The sequence below is a fragment of the Chaetura pelagica genome, unplaced genomic scaffold, assembly GCF_000747805.2.
Source record: "Chaetura pelagica isolate M959 unplaced genomic scaffold, ChaPel_1.0 scaffold347, whole genome shotgun sequence".
Classification (NCBI taxonomy): Eukaryota; Metazoa; Chordata; class Aves; order Apodiformes; family Apodidae; genus Chaetura; species Chaetura pelagica.
In genome coordinates this window covers 308,685-331,719 of record NW_009954096.1, presented here as the reverse complement: position 1 = coordinate 331,719, position 23,035 = coordinate 308,685, and the positions used below count along the sequence as shown (strand labels likewise).

General features: G+C 43.2%; 1 protein-coding gene across 1 annotated transcript in view; it reads left to right on the top strand.

Annotated features, from left to right (window-relative positions):
• Window positions 1–23,035, top strand: part of ATRN (attractin) — a 136,683-nt gene that overhangs the window by 73,833 nt on the left and 39,815 nt on the right. The window contains exon 25 of the mRNA XM_010002327.1: window positions 14,504–14,565. Within this exon, the coding sequence (XP_010000629.1) occupies window positions 14,504–14,565 (62 nt within the window). The remainder of the gene's footprint in view (window positions 1–14,503; window positions 14,566–23,035) is intronic.

Genomic DNA, 23,035 nt, shown 5'->3' with positions numbered 1-23,035 from the left:
CCTCACATGTTTTGAAGTATTTTAATTTGCATGTGCTTAGATGTTAATTATGAGCCAAATGCTTCAAGGAACAAAAAGGGGCAAACAGATTTTGCAGCTTTCTGGCATACAAAATATACCATTTGTATGTATAGTTTGCTTGGCAATTCCTCATTGTGTTGGGCTTCAAAAAAATGCCACCATGGCCACATGGCCTTGTTGCAGGTGTTCCTTGGGGGAGGGCTGCAGGGGCATTAGGCAGAATCACAGAATTACCTTGGTTGGAAAAGACCTCAAAGATCACCCAGTCCAATCATCAGCAGCTCACACTCTTTGGAGACTCAAAGTGTTTGATTACCAGTGGGGAGATTTTCCTGTCACTTGAATTGCTGCCTTCCACTCTCATCTCATGAAGGCTGCAGTGGAAAAATAGCTAAAATTGCCTCTGCTGTTGACATTTTTTTTAGTTTCTCAAACTTCTGCAGGGTCTGTTGAAGCCTTTTTCTGGATTCCTTCAGTTGATTTATTCGGGGATTGTGGGTCTATGTCTCTTCTAAAGCTTTATGCCTTTCTACACAGAAAGTTAATACACTGTGGAATAGCTTCATTCAGTCACATCATGTGTTGTCATAATTATTCTCAATATTTCAAAAGACGCTGTTTACCATGATGGGAAAATATTGGTGAACCCACTGAAAATGTTGAATTGCTGCCTCCTTCACCTGCTGCAATTGTGGATGGTGAACCCAAAGGTAGAAGCAATTCATCTCCCTTAAATTGATCACTGCTTTCCAACAGGCTGCCAAAAGCTCAGGCACAGAAACTGTAACAAATGGGAGAGGGGAATATTCAGGACAGCCTCGAATGGGCTGTGATGAAATCTGCCTGTCCTGCAGTCCTGGGTGGCTGTCACCAAGCTGTGTGCACACCCTGCCACACCTGTGGGTCCCACACAGCCTTCCTGCTGCTCCCTGGGCAGAAACCACAGTGTGTCCCAAGGGATGAAACACAAACCAGCTCCAGCTCCGAGTTGCACTGCTGTGAGTGAGTGAGATTCCAAGGAGATGTGGGAGTGTGCTTCTGCTTGGAATAAAGCTCTCAGGAATGACACTTTCTTGGATCCCAATGCTTTGTAAATTAGACCTGTGACTGCTAATTTTGCTACATTTTTAATGACCTTTTCTTCTCTCCTTAATTGTTAGTCTAAGGGAACAGCCTGAGCTCTGTTTATTCCCCTGCCTCAAAAGATTTCTGCTCTGCCTCTCACTGCAACCCAAGGGTTTGCTCTGGGCTTGTCTTCTTTTCATTGGTGCCCTCCTTTGACCTGTGAAACAGTTCCCACTGGTTTGCACTGACATCCTGAAAATATATGGAGGAATGTAAGGAGGCAGATTGTCTTCATGTCTATTTGGCTTTATAGAACTGACTATAACGTTGTAAATGTGTCTTTTTCTTAAGTCAGTAGGTATTTCCTGTGTCAGTGTGTAGGCAAAGTTCATGTGGAACCATATGCTGCTGGTGTCAGCTTTGCTTCAGAGTGGGGATGAATTATAAATTAGAGTGAGATTCTTCTAGGGAATGGCTCTGATTGATTGAAACAGGCTCATTTTCTCTTATGCTGAATGTGGCTAATTTAAGTGGGAAATAGTAGCCATTATTTTACAAAGTGTCAGGAATTGCATTCCTAAAAAAGTCTTCACAATCCTCACACAGAGCCCTTAACTCTGATCTTTGTCATCATTAATGTTTCATGGCTCTTGTGTCCAGAAGTGTGCTAAACTGAAATCTTCCCAACTTCTCATTTTTCAAAGGAAATCTCCTTCATTAAAGCAGTTTTGGATTGAATTTCTTCTTCTGATACTTTTCCCCCATCCTGCTATTTTTATTGGCAGTGCTACCCATAGAACAGGTGGTCTCCATTAGCATGAATCTTAATACCAGTTTCAATTCAGCTTTCATTTTCCTTGCCATTTGGTGTTTAACATGGATCAGGAAGCATTTGTTTTCTCACAGAGTGAAGTGGTGGATGACACTTGGCTACACTTGGGGTACCTCCTGCCAGGTGAGGAAGACAGTGCCTTTCCACTTAAAACAAAGAGCTGGGGAAATGCTGGGTCCTGTGCTTCCACCTTATTTTTATTTTAGGCTTTTGACCTCTTTAAGGTGACAAGAATATTGCCAGCAGTGCTGCTCTCTGGGGTTACCTCTTTGAGGTTTACAGCCTAACTAAAAGCCTTTGATAATGCAAGTAATAAGATAGAGGAATGAAACCGTACTGCAGTTAAAAAGCAGGGGCTGTAACTGACTCTTAATTCCCTGATTTGTCTCTGGGGAAACATCAGGCATTTGATACAGGGCATAAATATCCCTGAGGACTGGATGTAGCCCATGGAAGTTTCCAGTCTTTCCTCTAAATTAACATCGCTCTGTAATCAAAAGCCACGGGGTAATAACTGAGTGAAAGCTCTTGGTGAGGCTGAAGGGAAAGTAAAAATGTCTTTGTTGTTGGCTAAAGAGAATAAAATGCTTATAGGTAGGTAGTGATTGCTTTGATAAAATACTTTTGTAGGCTTGAAACTCTTCTCAGGATGTTGAGGTTGATGGCTTTTCCACCAGGCTCTCCGTGTGCCTCATGCACTTTTAATTACCAATAGATGTAAGTGTGGAGATATAATAACCCTTAGCTCTCTGGGACCTTTCTCCCAAAAATGTGCTTTGGAAAGCATAGGAATGCCAAAGTTGTTTGCTAATAATGTCCCTTGCCTTTATTTATACAGAAGTGCAGGTGCTTTTGAGCCTCTTGCAGGGCACCTCTCTCGCCGAGGTGAGAGGTTTGCGTGGAGCCGAACAATGAAACGTGAATCAATTTGTTAATCTGATGAAATTTGCTGTTGAATGTAATTACTTCTGGAGACATGCAATTACATGCTGATTTTTCAGAGCAGGCAAACTGACGTCTTCTGCTGGGGATGGGAAGATATGAAACAGAACAGTTAAATGATACTTTAAAACATGAAACAGCTGCTTCCTTTTTATCTGCTCCTGCCTTCTTATTTTTGGCATCGACCAATGACATTTTTCTCCTTTTAGAAGTTATTCCTTCTCATATTAAGTAGTATTTTTCTTAGCAGCTTCTTAAATCTTTAAAAAAAACCTTGAAAACTTGGATTTCTTTCAAAGGCAGTTAACCCTTGCTAGGATATGTTGCAACTTCTGTGCCTTTTTACTGGAAAGTGGTGGCTTCAGCAGCATTAAAAATTGCTTGTGCTGAATTTCTCCCAAGAGCTGCATTGTTGCATGGGATTTGTCTGCTTTTACCCCAAAATCTCAGGGTTTTCCATCTCCAGCTCGAGCTACACTTGGGATGAAAAGTAGTAGGAAGAAATAGTTTGCTGTGAGGGTGGTGAGAGCCTGGCCCAGGTTGCCCAGGGAAGCTGTGGCTGCCCCATCCCTGGCAGTGTTGAAGGGCAGGTTGGATGGGGCTTGGAGCAACCTGGGCTGGTGGGAGGTGTCCCTGCCCATGCTGGGGGTTGGAACTAAATGATCTTGAAGGTCCCTTCCAACCCAACCCATTCCCTATGATTCTGTGATCTTTGTTTGTGAGGTTCATTGTAAGATGTTCATGTAGCACTGGAAATCTGCTCGTGTGGCTGTTCCAAAACTTACTGATGCAGCTAAAGAAGAGAGACAGAGACTGAGATTCAGAATTAATGATACCAGGAGGATTTCTTAAGATGAGGATTTTTTTGGCTATGAGGTTAAGATATGTACAGATTGTCTTACTTTTTTTTTCATTTTTTACCTTCAAAGAGAAGGGTTGGAAAGCATCATATCAACTAAATGCAGAATTAATTGTCTATGGAAGCAAAGTCTGCGTTGGGCAATTAATTTCTGCTGGGTGAGGCCCAGGGTGGTGATGTGCTTGATTACTTGTAGTTGCTGTATTTCTATGCTGAATAGCTCTTGGAAATACAGTTGTGCCACTGATGAATGTAAATGTAAACCTCAAGCTCAAATATATTTCAGCAAACGAGGGAGCTGGGCCATTGCTGGGGAGCTTTTACAGCTACCAAAAGAACTAGATGTATTTCCTTACACAAAAGCTTATTTAAAGAGTCAAAGAATAGTAAGCAGAGTTAATGAAGAGGAGAAGAGTGCACTGCCAATAAAATACAAGAAGGCAGCATACTCAAGTGCAACAGTAGATACAGCCTGGCTAAGCCACAGGGGAAAAATAGATCCTGTACTAACACAGGGTGACAAAACTGAAAAGCTTCTGGCTTGTTTAGTTAACTGACATGAAGACAGAGCCACCAGCACTCGAATAACAGCTCTCAGATGGCTCTGTGGGTCTGCTTTTGTTAAAAACAAACCATTCCTGGAATGCTGTTAAATCTGCTTTTTCTCTCAGTTAGAATCATAGAATAGAATCGTAGAATTGAATCTGCTGAGTTGGAGGGGACCCATCAGAGTCCAGCTCCTGTCCCTGTGTAGGGCACCCCAAGAGTCACACCATGTGCCTGAGAGCATCATCCAAACACTTTTTGAACCCAGGCAGGCTTGGTGCTGGGACCACTGCCCTGGGAAGCTTGTTCCAGTGCTCGACTACCCTCTGGGTGAAAAACCTGATGTTATTTCCTGACTTTGTGTTATTAAGATACTACTTTTTTTTTTCACCATTTTGGCAAATCTGTGTCCTTATGCTGGGGGCTCCAGAATTGGACACAGTGCTCCAGGTGAGGTCTCATGAGAGCTGGGTAAAGGGGCACAATCCCCTCCCTGGCCCTGCTGGCCATGTTCCTTTTGATGCAGCCCAGGACACCGGTGGTTTCTGGGCTCCAGCACAGGTTGCTGGCTCGTGTTGAGCTTCTCATCCACCATCACCCCCAAGTCCTTCTCCTCAAGGCTGTTGTCCATCCATTCTCCCCCCAGCCTGTATTTGTGCTCGGGATTGACCCGACCCAGGTGCAGGACCTTGCACTTGGCCTGGTTGAACTTCATGCAGTTTGCATGAGCCCACTTCTCAAGCCTGCCAAGGTCCCTCTGGGTGGCATCTCTCCCTTCCAGGGTGTCCACCTCACCACACACTTTGGTACAGCTCATTCAGGTTTCCCTACCCAGCAGTGTCATTAATTTTTTTTTTCATGTTAAGTGTCTTTAACACAAAATCACAGCTGAGGCTCTCAAGAAATTAAACCTTGATGAGTAAAACAGCCCAGCTCCTTATTTCTGACTTCAGAGCTTTCAAACCTGTTGCTGATCCTGTGCACCGAGGAGAACCTTTGATCAGCCCTTCCATCAGCTCTTGTCTTCTGTGCTCCACAGCATCAAGTTTCCTTGCAAAGCACCTGATGTTTTTCTTCTGGTTTTAAGTTGGAAACACACATCAGGGCTGCCAGCTCTCCTGCTCCTGAATGTGCAGTGGAGAAAAATGCTTTTGTTCAAGTTCCCAGCGTTTCATTTCATAACTCCAGCAGTGCATAGTTTAAAAAAATCCTCGAATGGGTTGAAAATTCAATGGTTGCACGAGTTTTTAGGTGTTCTGTCTCCTTTTTTTGTCCCTGCAAATAGGTAGTTTGGTGAAAGTAAACTTGTGTGGGTTTTTTTATTACTGCCACTTCATGTAATAAGCAGGTTTGAAACAGCCTGTGGCTTCATTATTGTGTAATGATGTGAGAAGTGTTGTCACTAAAAGGTATTTTTATTTGGTTATTTATAGTAATCTGTATTTTGCTTTGAACTGTAGACATAGTTTCTACACATAATCTATAGGTATATATTTTACTATTCAACTTACTAAGGATGTAAAATCCTTAGAATTTCTGTGGAGGTTTTTGCAGCAGGTGAATTGCAAACCTTTTTTTTTATATAGATTGAGAAACATTTTAAATCTCTCATCCCACATGATCCTTAGATATCGTGACTTCCTCAGAGAGGAGGGAGGCAGAGATTTTTCTTCACTGACACCACTGCAGCACCAAGCTCTGTCCTGCAGGGTTTTGTCTGCTCAGAAATGATGCAAGACTTGAGGTTTTGCCCATTTCCCTCTCTCAGCTATTTTGCAGCCTAAAAAAACCAACCCAAATTGCTAATATGCATTTAGCTGCTTTACTCATCTTTCTATTCTTTATTCCCTCTTGTACTAACACTACAGGCTCTTCAGACTTCTCACTTGTGTTCCTTTGAAGCTTTTGAAGCTTTTGGCACACAAGGAGTTGTAAACTCCAAACCAACTTTTTGCTGGACTTTGGGGTCTGAGAGCGTTTGAGCTGCTGTCTGCTGAAGTTTTACATTTCTTTCCATGCTGAAACTCTCCCTAAGTAGTTGGTATGTTGAGGAATGCAAGTTCTCCTGCAGACAGATGGTGCCAGAGCTGTGCTGGACGGGAAGCCAACCAACGGGATCCTTCCCAAACTCATCCAGATCCCAAACTCATCCACGAGGCAGCGTCTGGTGCTGGAGGGGGAGGTACTTGAGGACTTGGAACTGGGCAGGGTGGAGTGTTACTGCCTCTTGTTTTGCAGTTTTTATTTTGAGCTGTTGTGCTTGAGGCTCAGCCAGCAACAAAGAGCCAGACATCCACTCCCTCCCTCCTGCCCCTGCCAGGGGATGGGGAGGAGAAAATCCAACTAGAAGCTGGTGGGATGAGACAAGGACAGGGAGGTTCCACTCCCCACTTAGGGTCATGGGCAAAACAGACTCAACTTGGGAAAAGAATCAATTTAATTTGTCACCAGTCAAGTCACAGCAGGAAAAAGAGAACAAAAGCAGCTTTTAAATACCCTCTCCCCACCCCTCCCTTCTTCCTGGGCCCAAATTACTTCACTCCTGATTTCTCTCCCTCCTCCCCCCAGCAGCACAGGGAGCAGGGTTTGCAGTCAGTCACAGGTCATTTTTCTGCTGCCTCATCTTCTTCAGGGGTAGGACTCCTCACAGCCTTCTTCTGCTCCAACGTGGGGTCCTTCCCATGGGAGAGAGTCCTTCACCAACCACTCTGACATGAATCCCTCCCATGAGGTGCAGTCCCTCAGGAGAAAACTGCTCCAGACCAGGCTGACCACAGAATCATGGGCTGCTTCAGGAACAGCCACCTCCCCTGGCATGGGATCCTCCATGATAGGAGCTCCACATCTGCCCCACTGTAGTATTTCACAACTGCAGGTCTATATCTCCTCCTCCGTGGTCCTTCACAGGCTGCAGGTCCATATCTCCTCCACCATGGTCCTCCATGGGCTGCAGGGAACAGCCTGTCATCTCACATCTCTGCTCAGGCACGTCCTCACTTCCTTCCTCACCGACCTTGGTATCACCCTCCCTCCCCTCTGCCCTGCAGATCTTGCAGCACTTTCATTTTCCCCTTCTTGAAGATGTTACTCCCAAAGGCCTTCCTGCTGTTATTGGTGGGCCAGGTCTTGGCCAGAGGCAGGGCTGGTTTTGGAACCATGAGAGCTTCCAGCAGCTTCTCACAGAAGCTGCCCCTCTGGTCCCTCCCCTACCAAAACACTGACCCAGCACGACAGTCTCTTTTTCAAAGTAGCTCAAAACTGCCTCATCTCCAGAATAATTGTCACAGTCACATATAAATCCAAATCCATTTAAAATAAGGAATTCAGCAATGTTTTTCTGTTAAAAGACTCATACAGTGGCAAGAAAAGCCGTTCTATAACCAAAATGTTATTCTCAGCTGCAGCTTATAACTCTTTTTCTTCTTTCTGTGGCATGGGATGTGAGACCCTGGCCCAGGTTGCCCAGGGAAGCTGTGGCTGCCCCATCCCTGGCAGTGTTGAAGGGCAGGTTGGATGGGGCTTGGAGCAGCCTGGGCTGGTGGGAGGTGTCCCTGCCCATGCAGAGGGTTGGATCTAGATGATCTTGAAGGTCCCTTCCAACCCAAACCATTCTGTGATTCTATGATTCTGTGATGATCTTTAGGTTTAAGGTTTCTGCCTGACATTCAGAAGGACTGAAGCTTTTCTGGCCCTGGCACTTGGTTAGATGTGACTGTAATGAGTTGGTCTCATCTGAGGTTGCTGTTCCAATCATGGGACTTCCCAGAACATTGTTTGCTGGTGCACTTCACATTTAGATGGGCATCACTATTCACCAGCCAGCTGTTTATTGAACTAAGACTTCCTGTTTGTCAAGATTTGTGTGGTAATTTTTTCTGAGGCCAAGGAATAGGGGACCAAATCTTAAGCACTAGTTTTAATTTAGAGGCACCTCTGTCCAGGCTTGCTCTGCATAGCACTCTGAGAGCTGGCATGGGGAGACAAAGCAAATATAATTGGCATCCCTGAACCAACTGCTGACTGCAGCCAATTAGCTGAGAAGTGACAATTTGTGGCTGCTGCAGTGGGGCTGCACAGCATTGGAATATAAATCTATTTCCATCCTTGTTTCAGTTCACAAGTGAACTCGTTTTTATATATGCACAGTATCAAATGTTTGTGCCATAAAGCTCAATGGCTTAGTTAGTGTTGCAGCAAGTGAGGAGTCAGTAATTTATCTCTTTCATTGGTTCTTCACACAGGAGTAACGTGGCTAGTAGTAGTAGGTGTGAAAATCAAATTTTAGTGGAGGTTTTATTGTTGCTTGCTGTAAAACGTAAATCTGAGCATGTGAACTTCTTCAGCTACACTAAGTTGGCCAGAAGTTTTTATTCTACAAAACAGAAAGCAGCAGTCTGTGGTGTGTGCTTGGGTGCAAACTGGTTTTTCATAGAATCATAGAACTATTCAGGTTGGAAAAGCCCCTTGGGATCACCCAGTCCAACCATCATCCCTGCTCTACAAAGTTCTCCCCTCAACCACATCCACCAACACCACATCCAAACCACCCTTCAACACACCCAGGGATGGTGACTCCACCATGTTGAACTTCTGATGATCAAGGAATAGTTATTTTAATACAAGGAGGAATAGATTCATCTGTGTTTATATCTGGGACTTCTCCCCTTCTTTGTGATCTACCCCTCCTGGACCTTTAGCTGTCAGATCAGCTGGTGTTAGAGCTGTGAATGGTTGTTCTCTGCTCCCAAGTTGTTGGCTTTTAACTGAGCATCACCACTTCTCCTCCTGATGTGCACATCTACACCATCAGGTGTGTTACAAACTCTCTGGCATCTCCCACCTCCAAACTGTGCTCCACTTTAAATTGTTGTGTGTCAGTTTTTCAAGTCACAATTAATTGCTGTAAGATCCTGTCTTCTCCCAGGCTTACGTTTTAACTCTTCCATCTAGAAAATTTTTCCCTGTGGAACAGGTTGTTTGTGCAGCTTTTGAAGATTTACAGGGATCAAGTCAGCTTAAGTTTTCCTCTTAACCTCAACATTTGGGATGTAGTTTTGCTGTTCATTTAAAATAGCTCGATGGTGCCTCAGAAAGGGAATGTCCTGTTGCCTCCATGGTGCAGTGCCTGTGACTGGGGTAGGGATCTCCCTGGAAGGTCAGCAAAGCTCAGATGTCAGTGGGTTGTGTCACCTGGTTCACCATGCAGCTGCAGACACACTGGTCACTCTTGCTGGGTAATGGGCTAAGTCCTAATCTGTGACTTGTAGTGACAATATGAGGGCTAATAGGTCTAAGCAGGGAGAGGAGAGATTTAGATGAGATACTGGGAAGAATTTCTTTGCTGTGAGGGAGGTGAGAGCCTGGCCCAGGTTGCCCAGAGAAGCTGTGGCTGCCCCATCCCTGGCAGTGTTGAAGGGCAGGTTGGATGGGGCTTGGAGCAACCTGGGCTGCTGGGAGGTGTCCCTGCCCATGCAGGGGGGTTGGAACTAGATGATCTTGAAGATCCCTTCCAACCCAAACCAGTCTGGGATTCTATCATTTGTGTTTAAAACTGAACTACAACGAGGAACGATGTTTTTCTTGAGGAGAGGAGTTGTCTTCCCCCCCAGAACTATCCTAGAGGACAAAATGGATGTTTTGATGTCCCTCAAGAATGCTTAGAAACCATTTGTATTTCGGCTGGTCCTTGGGCAAAAGCACAGACACTCAGCATTCAGGCCACGACATCCTGTTGTTGTCAGCTGTGTTTTCCAAGGTCAGATGGAATCCTTGCCTCTAACCATAAAAAAGAGAAAGTGGAGGCACTGAGGAAGGAATAGAGGAGGATGGACACCAATGTCATCTGCAGCTTGTTTGGCTGTTGGCTTGATCTAAAGCCCTTGGAGCTCCCAGCCTGGCACGTGGCTTTTTTGTCCCTTAACTTTGGACTGTATTGAAATAAAAAGCAAAGCAGCCTTGAAGTATCTGAATTTCCATGGGTCTCAGTGCCTTTCTGGTCCTGTGGACTTTCAAACCATGAGTGCTGTAGCATTCTCCCACCTGCCAGGTGAGGTTAATGGATCTTGCAGGAGGGACCCTTTTGATACCATCTGAATTCACAGCAAGCACCAAACTCTAGTAACCCACTTCAGATTGTGCCTTCTCTGTTGCACTTCTCTGCTTTCAGAATTTAATTAGGCTTTATTTTTTCTCTCCTTTCTAATTCTCTTCTAGGATTGTGTCCTGTTCATAGTATCATTTCCAATTGCCTCTTGTCTCAGCCCTAATATGAGGTAGGGTTGAAAAGAAGGGCAGCACTGGTGGGAATTGAGTCACTTTATACGAGAGAGGCAAAAATACAGCATTTAAATAGTCCTGAATTGTTAGGAGAGAAATTGAGCTACAGAAACAGTATTTTCTCTGTTAATTTGTGTTTTCACAAGCATTAGATACCCCAGATGCCCCAAATTATGTCACAAAGTTGTCATACTGGAAGTGTTTTTCAGTACAGTAGCAGTTCTTCAGTTAGTACTGCTAGTCTGAAGGAGTTCTGGACAAAATAAGGGATGATTTGGTTCTGGAGAGAGATTTAACCCATCCCTAGTGTAGCTAAGAGTTTGACTTCATTTGTCTAAAGCAAAAACTTCCAGTGCAGGTGGAAAGAGTTACGCTGTGATGATTTATCTATGAATCTATTTATTACTGTTGGAAGTGGTTCTTCTTCTTCCCCTCATAAGTCTAAACAAATTGTCCCCCTGGCATTAGCTCACAAGAATTACCTTCTGATATTTAATGACAAAAACACACTTCTACACAATTCCTCTTTCTTGGTTTGGTGATACTGATTTTTCTGAACAGTATGTGAAACTGAAGAATGTTTTAATAAGTTTAAAGAACTTGCAAATCAGTAGAATGGATCTAGATATGGTTGCACTTCCAGGCTTTGGGTGAACTTGTTTCAAAAGAAGTTGGCAAAGCATCAGCTGGGCCCGTTTTTGCCCAAAGTTGTTCTCTTGAATGATTCTCAAGTTTCTTTTCTCTTGGAACACAAACTGGGGTGCTAATGCAAAACAATTCCTGGCATGTAATCATCCCAATTTGTTTGTCAGGATTGATTTCACTCACAGGCTGTCGTTAAACTCCAGAAGTATTTTGGGTTTGAAATACCAACTGTTACTGAAATGTCAGTTGGGTTCAGTTTTCTTTTCCTTTACACAAAATGTTTTGGGGCCAAGTGCTTTGCCATTAATTCCTTTGAAATGTGTGTGTAATGACTGCAAAACTGTGGTACTTTTTGGGTGTCGTTGGATAGTTAGAGGTAGGCAAGTTTTCTTCTTGGCTTAGTATTGTATGTGAATCAAATGACAAAGTTATTAATAATTATATTGAATTCCACATTTTTATCAGTCCACATAGCCAGCTATTTTTATTCATCTGAAAAGCAGCCAGATTATTTTGATGCTTCAAGTGATGTGGCATTAGAAAAAGGGGGATAAAATGCTGTGCTTTTTCAGCTACCTTTTTCAGATCAGAAAAAAAACATCAGCTTTATCATACTCTCTGGAATTAATGGCAATCATTTCCTGCTCTGTTTTGATCTTGTCTATTTAAGGATAGTGCATTATTCCTGCAAACATAGCATGAAACATCTTTGAAGGACACATATGTTATGGAAATGGCAATTTTTGTAGCTGAGCTGAAATTCTACTCAGTAGTTGGGGGGGAGGCTTTCCCAGTCCCTACCAGGAGATAAACAGTGTTTTCCTGCAGTTACTCTGCTGATTCCTTGGGTACAAAATGAGGGTTTTGAGAATGGATGAATGAATCTTCTCCTGTCATTTCAACTTAATTAAAAATCCATACTGCTAAGAAGTTTGTGCCATATTTTCCTTATATGCAGAATGAACAGGCTCCTCTTAACAGCTATTTCTAACCAAACTTTGTATGCAACTGAATTAATTAAATCCTAGGAACAGATTATGTTAGAGGAAATTAAGCTCTAAGTAAGCAAACCATTAACAATTATGATACTAAATTGCCTGTGACACAGATTGGTCAGGTTTAATAGCAGAAAGTGTTTTCAGCTTGTGAGAAATAAACTGCAGAAGCCAACCTTGTTGGTTTTTTTAATCCATGTATGAGGTACAGATCCTTGCTTGGTCTTTGCAGGAGAAGAGCTCCTAGGTAGGAAGAACCACCACCACTTCTAAAGCATTTATGGTGCCTTTCTGTGACAAAACCCCAAATTTTCCTTCTCTGTTTTACTCCTTTCCTACACTTCTGTTACCAACCAATGAGGAGCCCTTTTCTGGCAGCAGTTTAGAGATGAGTTCACAGTCTCATTAATCTGCCACAGAATCTGTCCTCTTGTCAAATTAGCAGGTACTTGTTTCTTCTAATTGGAGCAAGCTTTGGTTTCCATCACAGAATCTGGTCCTAATGCTCCTGCTTTTCATTTTCTTTTCCTACAAAAGGATTTTTAAATGTAAACTGTTGATACATAATAAGGTCTGTCTTCAGAAATGCATCTTTTGCAGCCTGTCAGCATCATAGTTACTCTCAGACCTTGTTTCAATATACTGGGTGTACTTATTACCTGGTGGCATTTTGGGATGTGATATTTATGGTAAGAAAAATCTTTGCCTTCAAGCACTGCCAGAATAGTTATGTGAATATAAAGCCACCTCTGTTACCATGCACTGAGTTTTTAAATAAAAAGTGAAATCATGCTCACTCTCCTTTTCTCAGCAGAAAAGAATTGGGAAGCACTTTAGAAGGAAAAAGAATCAGCAAGAAACTGTGTGTTTTCTTGTCTTTTGTGGGCAGTGATATTGAGGTCATGAGCATCTGGTCTGCAGGTTTTGAGTTGGCTTTCCAGCAAAACAGAACTTGTGCACTCTAAAGGGGCTCTCAGCTTAAGAACATTTCAATGTATTTATCAGAAGATAATTTTGGGCAGCTTCCACACCAAGTTACAATGGGTAGTTGAAGCAAATCTGATAATAGAAGGTGTTTTTGAGCAACAGAAACCCAAGCAATAGCTCGTTTTGCATCTATTCATTACTTTTGGAATGTGACTATTGCTGGGAGGAGAGATGGGTGTTTATACCAATGATACCAACACATGTCATTTATTAAGGGGAAAAAAACCCAACAACAAATGATGCCCTAAGGGAATTGAATATCCATGGCAGGCTTTGGGGGCAGAAGTGCAGTTTTCAGTTGAGTTGTGAAAGAAATGCAGTTACTTCATGAAAGAGTTAATTCCCTGCTGAGCTTGGTAGTCAGAGGAAATAGGAGCTACCTGGAAAGAACTTCTGATTCCTCATCTTGCCAGAGTTGCCTTTCTGTGGGCTTCCCTCCCCTCTGCTTGGTTATTTTTAACTAGGCTCCCTAATCTTTCCTTTTGCCTCCCAATTTCCTGTTCCCTTCTTCTGGTTTTGGTCCAAACCATTTGCTTGTCTTTCACTTCTCTTTGCAACGTGGATGGATTGCAGGGGAGCTGAATGTCATAGCTGGTTTGCCAGCATCTGTTGTCTTCTGTATCTCATACCTCTTTGCTGCTCTTGGTGTAAGTTGCTTATTTGAGGAGATTTTGAGGTAAGAATGTTGTTTGAATAGGAGGATGCAGTTTTGAACTGGTTAAACTATATATAATAGTGTATGTGAGTGTATACACACTATATATATACTGTATATATACATACTATATTTAAAAAACCCTATAGAATGTATGTGTGTGTATATGTACACACACTATATATATACTCTCTATATATTTTATTTTTTAAAAGTCCTGTAGTATTTATGTGTGTATATACCTATATAAACTATAATATTACCTAAAAAGTTTAGGCCAGATGATCCTGGAGGTCCCTTCCAACCTGACACTCTCCTGATGAACTTTGGGATGTTGTGTGTATGATAATTAAAACTGCTCTACTTTAGCTCTTTGAAACTTGTAATATTTTGAACTAGTGTTTTGTTTATTTTGTTTTTTCCATGTGCACTGAAGAGTATTCCTTGAACACTGCTGGAAGAGAGAGGTGTTACTTGTTTAGGTTCATTTTTTTTGATATTTGATTTCAGAATCATGTGAAATGAGTTTGTTTTCTCTCAGAATATGCCAGTGTTCAGAAATGTTAACTGACTGAAGTAGAGACATATTTCAATGTATTTTTATCCCAGCAACAATGCATCTTTAAATATTAATCTTCTTTTCAGGAATTAATAGAAAGCATTTGCTTTTTCTTTTGCAGATTGCATTCTCACAACACAGCAACTTTATGGACCTGGTACAGTTCTTTGTGACATTTTTCAGGTACTTTTCATTTAAGACAGCTAAATGTTGCTTCTTTACAAAAGGTCTTCAGGTTTTGTTTTTCAGTACAGTGTTTGGGGTGTTGTTGGGTTGTTGTTTGGGTTTGTTTTTTAATTAAACATCCTGCTTGCTCCATGCTTAAATGTTGCTTCTTTACAAAAGGTCTTCAGGTTTTGTTTTTCAGTACAGTGTTTGGGGTGTTGTTGGGTTGTTGTTTGGGTTTGTTTTTTTTTAATTAAACATCCTGCTTGCATCATAGCTTAAAGAATGGAAATCCCTACTATGTATTGAATAAGGAAATAAGTTAAGAAAATTGCCTGCCCATCTTTGCATATGTATCTTGTCCTGTGCATGCAGGGAAAGGGAGGTTGGGTTGGGGAAGGCTTTTTGAAATGGAGAAGTTATTTTTAAAAGGGTGTAGAAGACATCTTTTGAGTGACCACATCAAACAAATGATGTCTGACTTAGAGAAATTGCAGAGATGGACACATCACCAGACCTCAGAAAATTAAGGAGGTGATTTTGTAAAGGGTTAACGCATGGACTAATTTCAGCCTCTTTAGGTAGCTCCTTTTGATTTTAAAATTAACTCTGAAAAGATGAGAAGTTAAATAGAAGCACATATTTCACCACAACTGAAGCCAAATACCCTTCTATCAATCATTCCTGAACTCCTTGGTAAAGTTGAATTTCTTAGTGTGAAGCAAAGTGATGATTTTCCCTGGGAGCTGGAACCAACAGAAGGAATTTCAGTGCTTGTTTCCTCTTCCAGCCTCCAAAAAAGTAAAGCCCTAACAAAGAGGTTAAATGTCTTCTGGAGCATATCAGGCCATCAATTTCAATTTCAAAACCTCTTTTAGAAACTGTCCACACTCCATACATAGAAATCAATACTTGATCAATAAGGAGAACTCCCTCAGGAGGGATCAGGGGGGAGGCACTACTCCAGATCTCCCAACCTCTTTTAAAGCAGACAATATGATGTCTATTTCAAAATGAGCAGTGGGAATATTATCCTGCTTTAGATTCCATGCTAAATTTAATTAAAGCAAGGAGCTGCAGATGGCTCCTTCAGGTAAGTGGTTTATAGATCCATTTGTTGTTGTTGTTGGTAGGTTGTACAGTGTGGGGTGTTTTAGTACAACCCCAGGTAAACAGGTTTGAACCACCTCTTTGCTTCCATTCATACATAGAGTGTTTACTCCTGCTCTGCTGAATCCATCACAGTCAAAATCTTTCTGGCAGGGTAATTGTTTCTAAAGAGAACAAACAGAGAAGCAGTTGGTTCCTTTTCAGTGCCATAAGATCAGTCCACACTTCAAGTATCCATCAGTTCTTTACAGACCCAGATCCACCTGCACATCAGAGTTGGAAACTGCACTATGAGTTTTTACTCCACTTCCATTTTTAGGAGAAAACCCCAGTTTGAAGCAGAAAATGTGTACATTAAACATCTCAGTGAGCACGTGCAGCTGAAAATACATCTCCAAAAGTCAGGCAGATTGAAGATAAACAGGAGTGATTTTCCCTCCCTCTCTGCCATCACATGGATCTCCTTAAGAAGTGGCACAGTGATATTTAACATCCTAGTGTGCCAGCAGTATGAGAATATTTGTATTTCATAGAATCATGGAATGGGTTGGAAGGACCTTCAAGACCATCCAATTCCAACCCCCCTGCATGGGCAGGGACACCTCCCAGCAGCCCAGGTTGCTCCAAGCCCCATCCAACCTGCCCTTCAACACTGCCAGGGATGGGGCAGCCACAACTTCTCTGGGCAACCTGGGCCAGGCTCTCACCACCCTCACAGCAAAGAATTTCCTCCTCATGTCTCACCTAAATCTCCCCTCTTCCAGTTTTAATCCATCCCCCCTCAGCCCACCCCTCCCTGCCCTTGTCCCAAGCCCCTCCCCAGCTTTCCTGGAGCCCCTTCAGGCACTGGAAGGTGCTCTAAGGTCTCCCTGGAGCCTTCTCTTCTCCAGGCTGAACACCCCAACTCTCCCAGCCTGTCTCCAGAGCAGAGCTGCTCCAGCCCTGGGATCATCTCTGTAGCCTCCTCTGGACTCTCTCCAGGAGCTCCATGACCTTATGCTGGGGGCTCTGGAACTGAACACAAAACTCCAGGGGGGGGTCTCACAAGAGCAGAGTAAGGGCAGAAAAGGAGAAATTTGGGAAAAATCTGGGAGAAGACAGTTTATTGGTGTTTTCCAACAAACCATTTTTAAAGCATTAAATATGCTTTGATTCTTTAACTACTGCTTGATTTCTCTCCTAGTATTTTATTTACAGTCACTATAACTCTCAAAATTGCCAGTGTTTTAGAGCAGCATGCTTTTTCATCTCTGCTGTTTGTAGGTTTTGAAAACTATTCAAACACTTGCATTTTAAAGCTCGAGGGTGCATTTTGTAATTACAGTTGAAGTTAGACCATCAATAAGCAATATCTGATAGCCCCCTGTGCTACTGAAGTAGAGATGGCTGGGAATTTTTACACTAAGTAGAGGTGATGAAAATGCTTCCTGTAAGGCCTAAAGACGGTTGGTAAAAGTACCTTTGAGGTACAGGCCACTTCTGAGTCAAAAACTGGCCTGGAGCAGCTCTGCTCTGGAGCCAGGCTGGGAGAATTGGGGTGTTCAGCCTGGAGAAGAGAAGGCTCCAAGGAGACCTTAGAGCACCTTCCAGTGCCTGAAGGGGCTCCAGGAAAGCTGGGGAGGGGCTTGGGACAAGGGCAGGGAGGGGTGGGATGAGGGGGAATGGATTAAAACTGGAAGAGGGGAGATTTAGGTGAGACATGAGGAGGAAATTCTTTGCTGTGAGGGTGGTGAGAGCCTGGCCCAGGTTGCCCAGAGAAGCTGTGGCTGCCCCATCCCTGGCAGTGTTGAAGGGCAGGTTGGATGGGGCTTGGAGCAACCTGGGCTGGTGGGAGGTGTCCCTGCCCATGCAGGGCGTTGGAACTGGATGATCTTTCAGGTCCCTTCCAACCCAAATCAGTGTTCAGCACCAAGTCAGGTGTGTGGCTGTGTCACCACTATTCTATTTTGCAAGAGGTTAACATTTTATTTTAAGCTAGAAAAATGTCAGTGGATAAAGGCTGGGTAGAACAGGGAAGTTACAGGGGTTTTAATACTGCCTGATGATTGGAGCCAGAAGAGAAATTATATTCTAAGCATTGTTAACCTTTGCAAAGCTAAATGCATTGCAAGCAGACTGGGTTTTAGGTTGGGTTTTTTTCTGTTTCCTCTGGTTTTCACAACATAGGTCTTTAATTTACCAATCCTGGTGTTATCTTTCATCAGATAGTTTGAGCTATTTTGACAGGCTCTCGTAAACATTTTTATCAGTATCTGTGGTTTCTTGTCTTCTCAAAAAATCTGTGTGTGCTACCACACCTATCTATAATATGTATTTCTCACCTCTGTGAGATGTAAAAATATTTATTCTTTTGAATATTTAGCCTTCTGGACTGATATTGCTCATCAATTATGCTTTTTTTTCCCCTCTTATTAAAAAAAAAAGAAAAGAAAAAAGTGCATCTGTATTTCTTCTGAGCTTCTCTGCTTTATTGGCCAGTTCTGTAGAGATTTCCAAGTGGAGTATTAAGAAGAGTTGGAATGAACTCAGGGTGTGTTGCACCAGAAGAGAGAGCAGAACAAGAGTGGGCAGCATGGCTGGTATTCTAACTGGTGTCACAGTTGGCTGTAAAGAAGTGAGGGATCATGGAGCTCATCAGGAGACCTCTTACTCCAAAACTAGGAGGGTGGCAGCTTTTTCCTAGGGTAGCAGCCCTAGGAAACTCAGAAGGAGGTGTTGGCCAGCAGACTTGCCTAGAAGGTCAGAAGTGTGAGGTGAACAAAGGTGAAGCCAAAGGGTCCTGCCAGAGAAGCTGTTGAGCCCTGCAGGGTATTAAAGCCCTATAAACCAAATAAACTAGGTTTGCTGTCTCCAGGGAAGAAGTCAGGAGATGTAGTGAGGACCTAACAACCAGCATCTCTGGTTCTCTGCATGGAACACAAGCCATGTTGGCCAGACCAGCTGGCCAATGTGTTTGGCATTCCTTTTTTTTTAGGGGGTATAATCCATGGTTCTTTGAGGTTTTGTTAAATACAATCATGTTCAGTCTGGAGGAGAGAAGGCTCTGGGGAGACCTTATCATGGCCTGCCAGTACCTCAAGGGGGCCTGTAAAAAAGATAGGGACTGACTTTTAAGCAAGGCCTGTAGTGACAGGACAAGGGGTGATGGTTTTAAACTGAAAGAGGGGAGGTTTAAACTAGATGTGAGGAAGTTTTTTACACTGAGGGTGGTGGAACCCTGGCCCACGTTGCCCAGAGGGGTGGGAGGTGCCTGGAGACATTGCAGGTCAGGTTAGATGGGCCTCTGTGCAACCTGATCTAGTTGAAGATGTCCCTGCTCACTTGGGGGGGATTGAACTAGATGAGCTTTGAAGGTCCCTTCCAACCCAAACCATGCTGAGATTCTATACTGCAGTCTCACCCTGAGCTTTGTGACATTGACTGATCATAGATCTCTTATGTCTTCTCCTGCACTTCTTTTCCAAATCCTCATGTGTGCAGTTCACCCCGTTTCTTGGATGCTTTATGTCTCATCTTTCATATCTGCCCTTGAAACATCCTGTTAGGGGTATCCAACCCTGACTCTCTCTAGTCCTCTTGTACTCTTAGTGTTTACTGGAGAAAAGGGTGAACTTCACCAATGGAACACAAATTGCCAGTCTTGTGTTTTCATGGTGGCACCTGAGGTCTCATGTGCCACATCCTTTTAGGTATAAATACCAAAATTTGCTTTGGTGCAAATCACTGGACTTGTTCCTCAGCAAAACTTAGGTGGGAGCAGCCTTTGTCTCCATCCACCAGTCAGGCAGATGGTTTAATGTGCTGAATATTGTTTTTCCTGGCTGTAAAAATTTACCCAGTGCTTTCAATAAGTGCGAATAGCCCGTTGCAATAATTGCAATCTGGAGTTGTGCTGCAGATATTTTATTTACTCTTTTGCTTATTAAATAATTTCTCACTGCAGCAAAAATGGCTTTTACTGAATACGTGCCCAGAATACAGACTGATCACTTCTTGTGTTTCCTGAGGAGAAGAAAGAGCTGGGGAATATCTTCACACTATTTCTAGCAAGGTGGAGAAGTTTAACAGTTCAGCATCCATGACTTTTTTCCTTGTTGTCCTCATCTCTCTTAACTTTGTCTCCTGGGACATTGTAGGAGCTTGGGGTGTGAGAGGAGCACTTTGGGTTTTTAAACCTCTTTTGACTGGGATTTAGTTTAGAGCTTTGACACCTCACTTGAGGTTTCTAGGTGAGTTGTGTTGATGCTCTTCTAGTCAGTGCTCGTGATGGGCACCAAAGAGCAGTTCAGTGAGCACACATGGATGTCCACTCTAGGGTGAGTTGTGTGGCTTTCCATGGGACACTGACTAGTTCACTTGGGTGTTTTTTATGAGTGGAGTTGACAAGATGACCGGGTTAGTGCAGAGACTACAGAAGAAGAGAACTGGGAATGGAAGGAGGCTACAGGGCCAGTGCCATGCTTGGTCCTTGGTCCTGTTCATAGCTACAAGCCTGATCAGAGGTCCCTGCCCTTAGAGAAGCTTGTTCCCATGTACCTCTCCTGTGAAGACAGGCTGGGAGTTGGGGTGTTCAGCCTGGAGAAGAGAAGGCTCCAGGGAGACCTTAGAGCACCTTCCAGGGCCTGAAGGGGCTCCAGGAAAGCTGGGAAGGGGCTTGAGACAAGGGCAGGGAGGGATGGGATGAGGACGAAGGGTTTCAACCTGGAAGAGGGAGATTTAGGTTGGACATGAGGAAGAAATTCTGTGCTGTGAGGGTGGTGAGACCCTGGCCCAGGTTGCCCAGGGAAGCTGTGGCTGCCCCATCCCTGGCAGTGTTGAAGGGCAGGTTGGATGGGGCTTGGAGCAACCTGGGCTGGTGGGAGGTGTCCCTGCCCATGCAGTGGGGTTGGAACTGGATCATCTTGAAGGTTCTTCCAACTCAAACCATCCTATGATTCTTTGATTCTCATGCCTTAAAACCTTATGAGGGGGAAAATCTACAAAACACAGGTCAAAATAACACTGATTTCCATTCCTGTTTCATCATAGAACCCGTGATTTGTGGGGTATCCACCTAAAGTTCCATCCTGTAGACCTGCATTATGACTTCTTCCCTTTGTTTGCTGTTATGCCTTTTGTGATAGCATAGGGGGGCTTGCAAATCTGAACTCTAAAAATGCAAAACAGGAACAAACCTCCAAAAACCAAACAGGCAAATGTATTAATCCCTGCTTTCCCAAAAGGCCTCAAACCTCTGGTTAGACTGATCTGTGTTGATGGAAGCTGCCACCATTTTAGAGGGTGTTGCATTGGTTGTGCTAGCCACACACATAGTCCCTGCTGTACAAAAAGGGTAGGATAGGCTGGAGAGGGTCCAGAGAAGGGCCACAAGATGATCAAAGGACCTGTTATATGAGGAGAGGCTGAGAATACTGGGTTTATTCAGCCTGGAGAAGAGCAGGGGAGACCTTATGACCATGTTCCAGTACTTAAAAGGTGGCTGCCAGGAAGATGGAGACTCCCTATTTACAAGGAGTCCCATGGGAAAGACAAGGGGTCATGGGCACAAGTTGCTTCTGGAGAGATTCCCATTGGACACAAGAGGTACATTTTCCACCATGAGGACAGTCACACATTGGAACAGTCTCCCAAGGGAAGTGGCAGATCCCCCCACATTGGACAGTGTTAAGTCTCAGCTGGACAGGGTGCTGAGCCACCTCAGATCAACTAGAGCAGCACCTAAAGGTTGGAGCAGGTGATCCTTGAGGTCCCTGCGAACCTGGCACTCTATGGTTCTATGATTCAATCAGTGGATTTTTAACACAGACACAAAAGAGAAGTGGTATCACCTGCCACATATGAGGTGGGTTGTGGCTGGTTAAACCTTGGTGCCATCTTCAGCTGAAATATTAGGTCATTAATCTGTAGATCAGCTCTGTTGGCTGCAGATGCTTGTTTGGCAAAGGCCAACTGTGCAAACCCTCCACACTCCTTCAGCTTTATTATGTACTTGTTCCAATTATTTCAAGGTTTCATGTATCAAGTGCTTAAAAAATGTGTCCTATAACTCTCCAGCATATTAAAATTTACTTCTAAATAGCAGTTAAATGGCTTCCAATTCATCAAAATAATTTGGGATCTGTTTCTAGTAATCATTGCAGTGCTTTCAGAAATTATTAGGTGACCTATATATGTTAAGGCATATTAATATTGAAGCTGCTGTATATTTTGGCTTTTAAAACTGTCATTTTTTTACTAGCAATTCAGATGTTGAAAAACATTGTAGGGTGGTTTAATTATTGGGCCCTAATATGCCAGATGGATTTTCTTCATTCCCTGTGAGAATGCATCATATCAAAGTGCTGAGGAAGTTTTCTGGTCATTTAAAAATGACAGCAGGTTTGTTTGAAGAGCTTTAAGGAGAACTGGCATGGAGAGAATGTCCTCTCTGCTATGAAAAGGAGCTTAGAATACAGGATAAAACTAACCAGGGTGTTTCAGTTCAGATTTTTGTGTCAGGATGGGAATACCCTGTGGTGTGAAAAGCTCTGAAGGCTTATCAACTGACAAATTAATGTGTTGAGGGGAGATTACTTAGAACCATATTGCTCATTTGTTTTTGCTTAAATCATCTAATAAATAATTAAGAATTACTTAGTTAAACTATTTATCAAGTAGAATAATGGCCATAAAATGTAAATGTAGCTTCTCCTGGTATTGCAGTATTTGTGCTGCATAAGCATCAACTTTTCTAACTGGTGTAGGCCCAGGAAAGCTGCATTTAGTAGAACCTAACCCAGATGAGGAGTCATGTTCAATTTTCCTTGGGATGAAAAACTCCCTAGATGTGTTAGATGCCTCTAGATGATTCTTTTTTTTCATTCCAGCCTGGTTTCACATCTGAGTTTTCTGGTTTCCTCTTTTCCTCTTGGAAAATTGAACTGCTCTCACGCTGGCCTCATCCCTGGCCTTAGGAGAACAGAAATCCAACAGCTGATGGTTGAGGTGCAGCTCCTGGATGTGCTGCTTCCCCTGTAGGGCTTCCATCCAGACTGCTGAGGGATGTCACGAGCCCAAGAACATTTCTGTCCCCTTTATCTTCTTTTCAGAAGATAGATGAGGAGCAATGATACCAAAACCAGTGTGAGATGGGAGGAGGTGTAGAGAGAAGACTTGAACGACCGGTGGATTTCAGGGATGAAGGAGTCTCTTGGTGGGCTATTATTGTTGGAGGACTAAGAAACAGAAGGAGAAGGCAAAGCAAATCCTGCAGCAAAAGGTTGTTTTTGAAGCCATTTGGAAATGAGTGCTTCTTTGTAGCTGGCAGAGAGATGTCAGGGCAGAGCAAAGGGCTCAACCAGGACTTTGCCAACCTTAGGCTTTCACTCTAAACCATTTT